Raw genomic sequence first — 10,713 nt, 5'->3', positions numbered from 1 at the left:
TATTGGGTAGATTTATGCAATCAGAGTATTCTGTCCTTAGATGTACGATTAAAGAAATTGTTATTTACCATTAATTACATAATTTAAAATAGTTTAAAATATTATTAGCAATATATAAGACCAAGAGTAAGAAATTAAATTAATTATTTTCCTCAATTTTTCCAATGTACAACAGTGATTTCTGCCCACAACTAGACCACTGTCTCTGAACATTTTTCCTGCTCAAATAAGACACGTACCATATGTTCTAAATGAATGAAAAAGTCTAAATAACATATCTTTATATGATATACGAGGGGTGATCAAAAGGTTGCGAACTATCTCTCTATCTACAAAACTACAATTCATATTAGAACAAAATTTGTTACACACACAGCCATACACAAGTTCTATAAACAACATATGCTGAATAAAGTTTGCTTCTTGTTTGTGGCGTCACAATGTGAAAATTACGTCATACGCGACGAAAGATGATTGTCTTAGTCGAACTCGTTAAACAAACGACTGTTCAATTTATTGTATATCTTAAAAATGTCTTTGCAGTAGCATATGATAAATTGTACACAGTTTATTAAGACAAATGACTTATCCATAAATTCAATCAATGATTGGATTGATCGTTTTAGTGATGGAAAGCAGATGGTTAAAAATGATACTTGTTATGTTGCCCAATGAAAGCCAGTTTGAAAAGATATGTTTTTAATTGAGCAAATTTTCTATCAAAGACCTCCAATTTACACTTTGTAAAATAGTTGAATATTTGAACAATAATATAATTATTAAAGTAATATACGCTATAACGTGCGCCATTTTAAAATTCGGCTGGAAATATATATATTTTGTTTACCAATAAAAGTTACGAAAATGCTGTAAATTACATCATTTATATAAAATTCGTTTTAAAGTTATAAAATTATGATTATTTATTATCCTGCAAGGAGAATAATGTCTATTTTTAAGTAAATCCACCACGTGATGCCGTTGCTACTTTTAGATTGATAAACAAACACGGCGTCAAGAAAACGAGGTAAGCCCTTTGAGATACAACTCACTTTTGATATTGATGGCGTGTTACTATTAATATAACATATCTTTAAATGTAATCAGTATCAACTATCTATACTCTGTTATAACGCATATTAACCTTTTATTAATAACCGTTGTCAAAATGCAACGTGCCTTTTTGTCTATAATTTCCCGTGAACATACGTGTCTATATTTAGACCTACTGTTTAGGCACTTCCTTTTTACATGAAAAGACTGAATTCTTGATTGCAGATATTGCTTCATTTTCTGTTTATTACAATGAGTTTTATAGTTAAATTTTGTGGAATTATTATTTTTTTCATTACACTTTGTGTGTTTCAAATCATTTTATCATTTTGTTTCACATACAAATCAGCAATCATACGGCGTATATTACTTTAAATAGCCTAAAATATAATTTACTTAGATTTTAAACATATGAGATATGATAAAAAGAAGGCACCCATTAATCTCTATACAATGTTTCAATGGTCGCCATACTTATCTTTGGAAGGATATTCTAATCTACCCATTTTGTTGATGAGATTTGACGATTTCTGACAAATGAACCGTTCTTGTTATAAAAATAAATTTACATAGAAAGAAATTTGAAACTCGGAAAAAATCTTTCATCTTTTGTGACAAAACGCTACGGAGGGGGTCTTGTGACCGCTAATATCACATGATTTGCGCATGCGCAGAACGGTAGTTGATATACATTAAAATTGGAGAGGATTAATTTTAAATATAATCAACACTGATATGAAATAGTTTTCTTTTACGGAAGTTATTTAATTAGTTTGCGAAATTTTTAATAACCCTCGTATTTTTCTCTAAAGGCCAGCCCCCCAAAGTGTCTGTCAGTGTTAAGAGCTTCCTTTAATTTTTATCGTGCTGAGTTTACGCATGTTGAACATATCTTAAGAACAGACGAGACGTTCCTTAATAATAGATAAATTTTTCTAAGAGTTTGTCATTGAAGTATTGCTACTTAAACATGTTTTCTCACAAAAATTGAGGTACCTTACCGGGCATTTCTGCAAGATACCAGGGGTAGTTTTTCTTATAATGCTTTGGGGAAGAAAAATAATTTTCCAGTTTCAAATTTTTAAGTGTTTGGATCTTTTAAAAACGTTTAGAAACTAGTTTAGAAATCAGAATGTTATTAAAATTTTGAATATTTTTCATACATTACGAATTAAGACATACAAAACAGATTTTGAGGAACGTTTCGTCTGACCTTAAGATTATCTCGTAAGCTATACTTAAAGATTGAAATATAGGCAATAATCATTAAATGTATTTTATAATTAAAGTCCGTAAACACATTAGATAAATCTCGCTTAAATTATCAACTGGGAAACATGATAAATTTATTTCTGTAAATTTGGCGTGTCGTTCCATCATCTGTTACTTGTACAATAGAATGTTTAAGAGATTTAGATCGGTGACCGATGTAACGCGTACGCTTATGCAGTTTTGTTTATAATCAAGTAACACAAATTATTACCTCTTAATTCATGTCTTAAATCCTTGTTTATTTGAACAATTAACAAAATAATACAAAAATATTCATATGCATGAACATTAGTATTAGTGACTTTATAATCTAAACAGAAAGTAGGACTTGAAATCAATTTTACGATTAAAAACGTAGTAATCTATTAAGAACATTTTATTTGAACACAACATGAGTCTTTGATGCCCCATTTTTTCACCTCGTTCTATCAGTTTTGAACAAAAATAATAATCATACAACACAAGAAGGATAACTCTCCTGACAACAGTTAATGTTTACATGAAGATAGCTTTTTGATAAGAAGGGCGTCCATTGCCAGACGGAATAGAAATTTCTCTATATGAAGGTATTGCCTTACATACTCATTTTCTTTGCTGGAAGCAATAAATATAAATACCTTATAATACTTTTTTTGGATGATGTTTTGAAAATTTATAAAAAAGGGAGTCACATTTGTCCATCTACAACATGTACAATGAAATGAAAGTTTTTGACGACAGTCTGAAATAATCTCCATTAAAAGCTTCCTTACATTTTTATAAATGCTTTGAATGAATCAGTATAAAATGACTTATGCAGGAAATAATATATGATATATGAAGCATTTTTAAACTACTTTTGCTTTTAAATTTAAACGATATTAAAAAAATAATCTAAGTATAAGTAAAGAAAAGATGAGATTCTTCCAAGATAAATGTACATTTGTACTTCTAACATTTTAGATTTAGTATGGATCCTCGTACGAGTGCACAAGATGTCATCCGTTGTGACCTTTGTCAGACAGCTGAAGTGCAGAAGTACTGTGATTTCTGTCATGTCAATCTGTGTATTCCTTGTATAGGAAAACATATTTCTGATGACTATGACAAACATAAAGTGGTCCCATTCAAACAAAAGAAGTCAACTTTAATCTATCCTAAGTGCTCATCACATCAAAAAAGAGGCAGCAAGTTTCACTGTAAAACGTGCGGGACCTCTGTATGTTCTCTGTGTGCTACATCTGATAAACACAGAGGGCATACAGTTTTACCTCTTTCTGATCTCTTTTATTCAAAGAGGGAAGCTATTGGAAAAGATTCTGAAGAATTAGAAAACTCAATTTCTCCAACGTATGCAGAAATTGCAGAAGGAATAGAATCCCAGATAGCTAACCTAGATGGGAAATATGAAAATCTTACATCAACGTTGATTGAATTTGGTGAAGAATGGCACAGAGAAGTTGACGTGATTGTTGAAAAATTAAGAATGGAAATAGAAAAGGAAAAAACGAAACATAAGAGTATTCTAAAGGAGCATTTGAATGAAATCAAACAGATACAGACTGTTATTGAAGAAACACTTCGAAATCTTGAACAAACTGAAGATTCAAATGATGTATCTTTGACCATGGAGTACATCTCACGCACCAAGGAATTTAGCAAACTACCTCCAAAAATTCAAATATCAATACCAACTTTTAGTTCAAGGACAATAGACACAGAGCAGTTTTACAAGCTATTCGGATATTTAATACCATTATCTGTCACAACAGAGGAAAATGGTTACGAAGTGAAGAAACCAAAGTTATCATCAAAAGAAATGCTAGAGGCAAAAGTAAGTTATATTATTTTAACGGATCGATCATATTATTTGTACCCACAGACATTGATATTTGGTTAAATTAGGGTCTATTTCTTCTCTTTTTTTCTTATTTACTGTATTCTCTGGACATATTAGTTCTTGGTTAAGAAATCCTCATCAATACATGTAATTTATTATGTCAGGCTTGGGACACAGAGAACATGCCCTCTAACAGAAAGGCGCTGGTGGCAGCCATTGACTTTGGTACTACGTACAGCGGCATTGCATTTTCCTATAGACATGACTACGAGAACGACCCTTTGAAGGTCAGCTCCAACAAATGGACAGCAGGCTATAGCTACCGGGGTCTGGAGTCCCTTAAAACCCCCACCTGTATTCTGTTCAATAAAGACAAAGTGTTTGACTCGTTTGGTTATGAAGCGGAGGATAAATATTCCGAACTGGCAGAGGAAGAGGAACATGAGGAGTGGTATTACTTCAAGAGGTTCAAGATGTCCCTCTTTAACACAGAGGTAAGTTCATCTCTTAATATGTGAAAAATGATAATTATTTAAAGTCAGGATTGTTGTTATTAAAGGGGCCGGCATTTACTCGCCGTAATCCACTCTGGATTTTCTTGTATTTCGCATCGACACTCTAGATCTGTTAGGGGAGGAACCCTTAACGAGGCTCGGGGGTCGCTGCCATTTTAGACTGTTTCTATCTCTACACAAAAAAGATTTTCACTCTAATGTCACGTAACTCTTTCAGGAGTTATCGTTCATAAAACGCGCTCTTCATTCAAGTAAGGTAATAATAGACATCCAGAAACGTAGAGACAAGAACGGGCGATTTATTAGTGAAAAACAGGGAAAAGATATTTCTATTGATATAAATAACAACAACAGCAACGATGTTTCTTCACATATGCCGTTTGAAGTGCATGCACTACACGATCATGCATATTTCTCCAAAAAGAAAACACCTCTCCAAGTAGTGAGTTTATCATCAGCACCAGTGTTCGAAATCCCGCCAAATGACAATTCCACAGTTTCATTCGGGTAATTTATTTCATTATTATTAAAATTTAATCTATCTTATAAACATGTAAAAGATGAGTGAAGAGACGAATTGTTTCCTTTTCACCATAAAATAATAAATAAAAAGGAAAATAATTATTTGATAAAACTCAATAAGAAAATTTGCAACAGGAAATATATATAAATGGGGCAAAGGGGGGCCATAGATTAATCTAAGAATTTTCATTATTTTATGTTTTCACAGAGAGAAGAATCTCACTCATCCCAAGAGCCATGGGCGGATTACAACACTGGAAGCAAATGATGGTGATATGGATCTAGAAGATGCACAATATTTTCAGGGTATTTTTTTTTAAAATATTATCATGTTGTTTATATTTGAACTATGAATTATATCCTTATGTGGTAAAATTTTACCAAAGGCAAATGAACATGTTATATGAAGTTCAGGTAATGAGTGACTTTTTCATAATATATCATAATCATAAAATATATCATAATGAGATATTGCTTTGTCATTAAAATCAAATCAATACACATTGTAATAAAATGCATTTTAATACAGAAAATCCCAGAAAGTTAAATTGGAAGGAAGGCAGAAGAGTAATTGAAATACCATTTCTGGCAGACAAACTTTATCAGGGATGCATTACATGCCATCAACCATTGCATCTGAAAGACATTATTGATGAAGAACATTTTGGTTTGGGAAGCATTTTTAGGATTGTTTGCTCCTCGTGCAAAAATGTGACCCAAATTTCATCTGGAAAAAGACATATAAGTACCTATGGCATAGGAGACAAAGTCAAAAGTAAAGCATCATACACATGGGATGTCAATACAAAGCTTGCTTCAGGTATCATCATAACAATTATTATACTGAAATATTTTGACAAACTGACTAAAGAATTAACTAATTATATTTATTTACCATTCTTAGAATGATGGTTTATGATAAAGTTGATATAAATATTTTTTTGAAAGTTCAATATAATGAAATACTGCTTGTGTGTGTTATTTTTAGACTTTCAAATATTTTTTTTATACAGGAATGTTACATACTGGCTTAGGTATATCTTCTGTGAATGCATTACTTGCATGTTTGAATATTCCTGGTATCTCCCATAAGTCACTGAAGGCAAGAGAGAGAGAAGTTGGAAAAAAGGTTGAAGATGTTGCTATAAAGTCTTGTGAGGAGTTTGCTGCCCAAGAAATGGAAATTTGTAAAGAGTATGTTTATTGGAATGCTTTTATAAAATGAAATGATAAATACTGATAACAAAAATTTCTTATTAAAATTAGTAATGAAATTGATTAAAAAGTTAATTTTGCCAAATAGTTTTATAAAATTTATACTTTTTCTCTGTTTCCATGTGTATTGTAAGGGAATATGTTAAATTTTTTCAATGAGGGAGTAGAAGTATCCTTCGATGCAGGCTGGCAGAAGCGTGGTAGTGGAAGATCATACAACAGTTTATCAGGTGAATTCAACATCCTTCTCTAAACTGTAATATATTCATTTATCTGACAGTAATATAAACTTTAATTTAATTAAAATTAACTGAAACTTAGAGGGTGTGGGAATAAATTATGATTTTTTCATCATATAAATGCCAACATGTGCAGTATGTATGGAAATACTTTATAAATTATAATAAAACAATATTTTATAGGTCATGCCTGTATGATTGGTACCAAAACAGGCAAGATTATCAGCTACGATGTTAGAAACAAGAGCTGCCGTATTTGTTAAAATGCTGCATTGTCCGAAGAACCTCCACGGCAACATGACTGCAGGAAAAACTGGGATGGTAGTGCTAAAGGTAAAAAATATTAGCATTACAGAACTTTTAATTATATGTCATATGTAACAAAAGGTAAAATGACATATACGTGATTGCACATTACTTGCTTTACAAATAATGAGTAAATTCATATTGAAACAGGGATGGAATGTGACATGGCTGTAAGCATGCTAAAAGACCTTGAGGCCAAGAACATAAGTGTGGAGACAATTGTGATGGACGATGACACTACAACGATTGCAAGGGCAAGAAAAGAAGTGAAAGCCAGACTAAAGAAAAAGAGTGATAGTAACCACGCCAAAAAACATTTCACCAATAGATTATACGGTTTACAAATTGCCAAAAAGTACAGACAGTTGGGAACGAAGACCATAGCTCATTTAAAGAAATGTTTCAACAATATCATTGCTGTGAACAAGAACAATCCAGAAAAATTGAAGTCAAATCTAAGATCATTGACACCTCACCTTTTTGGGGACCATAGTAAGTGCAGCGAAAACTGTGGATTTGTACGGAACCCTGCTACTTATATTCTGAAGAATTTACCATATAGGAAATACCTGAGTGACAATATGCTGAAAGCAGATCTTCAAGAAACAATTTCATCATTTGCAGACCAAGCAGAGAAGTTAGCCAATTTATGTAGTTCCCAGTCAAATGAGATCTTCAACAACACTATTGCTTCAAAAGCTCCAAAAAGAATGCACTTTTCAGGATCAGAAAGTACATCATTTAGAGTTGCTGCCGCAACTGCCCATAAAAACTTAGGAAGTCATTACGTTTTGAAGGTGAGTTTGAAATTGATAGAAGGAATATGTCAGTATGGTTGAATACATTTGACTATATTATAAAACTACTTTTAGTTGATATTAGATTCATTCTTTTATTTATTTTGCATTGATTTTTTTTCAAGGTAAATGAAGCACTTCTCTTGTCACCAGGAGAACACACAAAGAAACAGATTTTACAACATGACTTGAAAAGGACCAAGGATTATCAACGAAAGTCATCCACATCATTCAAGAAGAGAAGGTCAGCCCTAAAGTACAAAAAACAAGCAGCACTAGAGAGCAAAGAGCTGAGGGAGGGTACCACATATGAGTCTGGTGTGAGCTTGGCTGACACTTCCACAGCAGCTGACATTCATGAGATACCACCTCCTGTCACCTTGCCCACCATATCAACTCTCCCAGATGAAAATTATACTTTCATCTGCTTTGATCTGGAGACTACCGGTCTTGGTATGTGATATTGAAATATGTCGACAGTCACAAAGAAATACACTAATATTTATCTTTTTTTGACAATTACTGATAATCTATTGGCAGATATATAAGCTATGTTTATTTTTTAAATTTTTTTTATTTATATTTATATTAATATTTATTTAAATGAAGTGCTTCATTTACCTTGAAAAAAAAATCAATGCAAAATAAATAAAAGAATGAATCTAATATCAACTAAAAGTAGTTTTATAATATAGTCAAATGTATTCAACCATACTGACATATTCCTTCTATCAATTTCAAACTCACCTTCAAAACGTAATGACTTCCTAAGTTTTTATGGGCAGTTGCGGCAGCAACTCTAAATGATGTACTTTCTGATCCTGAAAAGTGCATTCTTTTTGGAGCTTTTGAAGCAATAGTGTTGTTGAAGATCTCATTTGACTGGGAACTACATAAATTGGCTAACTTCTCTGCTTGGTCTGCAAATGATGAAATTGTTTCTTGAAGATCTGCTTTCAGCATATTGTCACTCAGGTATTTCCTATATGGTAAATTCTTCAGAATATAAGTAGCAGGGTTCCGTACAAATCCACAGTTTTCGCTGCACTTACTATGGTCCCCAAAAAGGTGAGGTGTCAATGATCTTAGATTTGACTTCAATTTTTCTGGATTGTTCTTGTTCACAGCAATGATATTGTTGAAACATTTCTTTAAATGAGCTATGGTCTTCGTTCCCAACTGTCTGTACTTTTTGGCAATTTGTAAACCGTATAATCTATTGGTGAAATGTTTTTTGGCGTGGTTACTATCACTCTTTTTCTTTAGTCTGGCTTTCACTTCTTTTCTTGCCCTTGCAATCGTTGTAGTGTCATCGTCCATCACAATTGTCTCCACACTTATGTTCTTGGCCTCAAGGTCTTTTAGCATGCTTACAGCCATGTCACATTCCATCCCTGTTTCAATATGAATTTACTCATTATTTGTAAAGCAAGTAATGTGCAATCACGTATATGTCATTTTACCTTTTGTTACATATGACATATAATTAAAAGTTCTGTATTGCTAATATTTTTTACCTTTAGCACTACCATCCCAGTTTTTCCTGCAGTCATGTTGCCGTGGAGGTTCTTCGGACAATGCAGCATTTTAACAAATACGGCAGCTCTTGTTTCTAACATCGTAGCTGATAATCTTGCCTGTTTTGGTACCAATCATACAGGCATGACCTATAAAATATTGTTTTATTATAATTTATAAAGTATTTCCATACATACTGCACATGTTGGCATTTATATGATGAAAAAATCATAACAATTTATTCCCACACCCTCTAAGTTTCAGTTAATTTTAATTAAATTAAAGTTTATATTACTGTCAGATAAATGAATATATTACAGTTTAGAGAAGGATGTTGAATTCACCTGATAAACTGTTGTATGATCTTCCACTACCACGCTTCTGCCAGCCTGCATCGAAGGATACTTCTACTCCCTCATTGAAAAAATTTAACATATTCCCTTACAATACACATGGAAACAGAGAAAAAGTATAAATTTTATAAAACTATTTGGCTAAATTAACTTTTTAATCAATTTCATTACTAATTTTAATAAGAAATTTTTGTTATCAGTATTTATCATTTCATTTTATAAAAGCATTCCAATAAACATACTCTTTACAAATTTCCATTTCTTGGGCAGCAAACTCCTCACAAGACTTTATAGCAACATCTTCAACCTTTTTTCCAACTTCTCTCTCTCTTGCCTTCAGTGACTTATGGGAGATACCAGGAATATTCAAACATGCAAGTAATGCATTCACAGAAGATATACCTAAGCCAGTATGTAACATTCCTGTATAAAAAAAATATTTGAAAGTCTAAAAATAACACACACAAGCAGTATTTCATTATATTGAACTTTCAAAAAAATATTTATATCAACTTTATCATAAACCATCATTCTAAGAATGGTAAATAAATATAATTAGTTAATTCTTTTGTCAGTTTGTCAAAATATTTCAGTATAATAATTGTTATGATGATACCTGAAGCAAGCTTTGTATTGACATCCCATGTGTATGATGCTTTACTTTTGACTTTGTCTCCTATGCCATAGGTACTTATATGTCTTTTTCCAGATGAAATTTGGGTCACATTTTTGCACGAGGAGCAAACAATCCTAAAAATGCTTCCAAACCAAAATGTTCTTCATCAATAATGTCTTTCAGATGCAATGGTTGATGGCATGTAATGCATCCCTGATAAAGTTTGTCTGCCAGAAATGGTATTTCAATTACTCTTCTGCCTTCCTTCCAATTTAACTTTCTGGGATTTTCTGTATTAAAATGCATTTTATTACAACGTGTATTGATTTGATTTTAATGACAAAGCAATATCTCATTATGATATATTTTATGATTATGATATATTATGAAAAAGTCACTCATTACCTGAACTTCATATAACATGTTCTTTTGCCTTTGGTAAAATTTTACCACATAAGGATATAACTCATAGTTCAAATATAAACAAC

At 32.0% G+C, this 10,713-nt stretch overlaps 2 protein-coding genes and 2 long non-coding RNA genes across 4 annotated transcripts; 3 read left to right on the top strand and 1 right to left on the bottom strand.

Moving 5' to 3' along the window:
- The first annotated feature begins 2,826 nt into the window (after window positions 1-2,826).
- On the top strand, window positions 2,827-6,406 carry LOC134257945 (uncharacterized). The gene is made up of 7 exons (XM_062740527.1): window positions 2,827-2,891; window positions 3,268-4,138; window positions 4,309-4,638; window positions 4,877-5,166; window positions 5,390-5,487; window positions 5,711-6,001; window positions 6,195-6,406. Exons 2-7 carry the CDS (start codon window positions 3,275-3,277, stop codon window positions 6,404-6,406), a joined length of 2,085 nt encoding a protein of 694 aa, XP_062596511.1. The 5' UTR covers window positions 2,827-2,891; window positions 3,268-3,274.
- A 150-nt stretch (window positions 6,407-6,556) lies between these two features.
- On the top strand, window positions 6,557-7,373 carry LOC134257947 (uncharacterized). The gene is made up of 3 exons (XR_009990039.1): window positions 6,557-6,626; window positions 6,819-6,968; window positions 7,092-7,373. It is a non-coding gene; the product is annotated as an uncharacterized LOC134257947 (long non-coding RNA).
- A 265-nt stretch (window positions 7,374-7,638) lies between these two features.
- LOC134257948 (uncharacterized) lies at window positions 7,639-8,201 on the top strand. Its single transcript, XM_062740529.1, has 2 exons — window positions 7,639-7,738; window positions 7,864-8,201. The coding sequence occupies exons 1-2, from the start codon at window positions 7,652-7,654 to the stop codon at window positions 8,197-8,199; spliced, it is 423 nt and encodes a 140-aa protein (XP_062596513.1). The 5' UTR covers window positions 7,639-7,651; the 3' UTR covers window positions 8,200-8,201.
- Window positions 8,202-8,850: 649 nt separating this feature from the next.
- On the bottom strand, window positions 8,851-9,670 carry LOC134257946 (uncharacterized). The gene is made up of 3 exons (XR_009990038.1): window positions 9,601-9,670; window positions 9,256-9,405; window positions 8,851-9,132 (listed from the first exon to the last, which is right to left on the bottom strand). It is a non-coding gene; the product is annotated as an uncharacterized LOC134257946 (long non-coding RNA).
- Between the last annotated feature and the right edge of the window lie 1,043 nt (window positions 9,671-10,713).

The sequence above is a fragment of the Saccostrea cucullata genome, unplaced genomic scaffold (assembly GCF_032062105.1).
Source record: "Saccostrea cucullata isolate Sc308-1 unplaced genomic scaffold, CSIRO_AGI_Scuc_v1 ctg23745, whole genome shotgun sequence".
NCBI lineage: Eukaryota > Metazoa > Mollusca > Bivalvia > Ostreida > Ostreidae > Saccostrea > Saccostrea cuccullata.
This window is presented reverse-complemented; position numbering and strand designations above follow the sequence as displayed.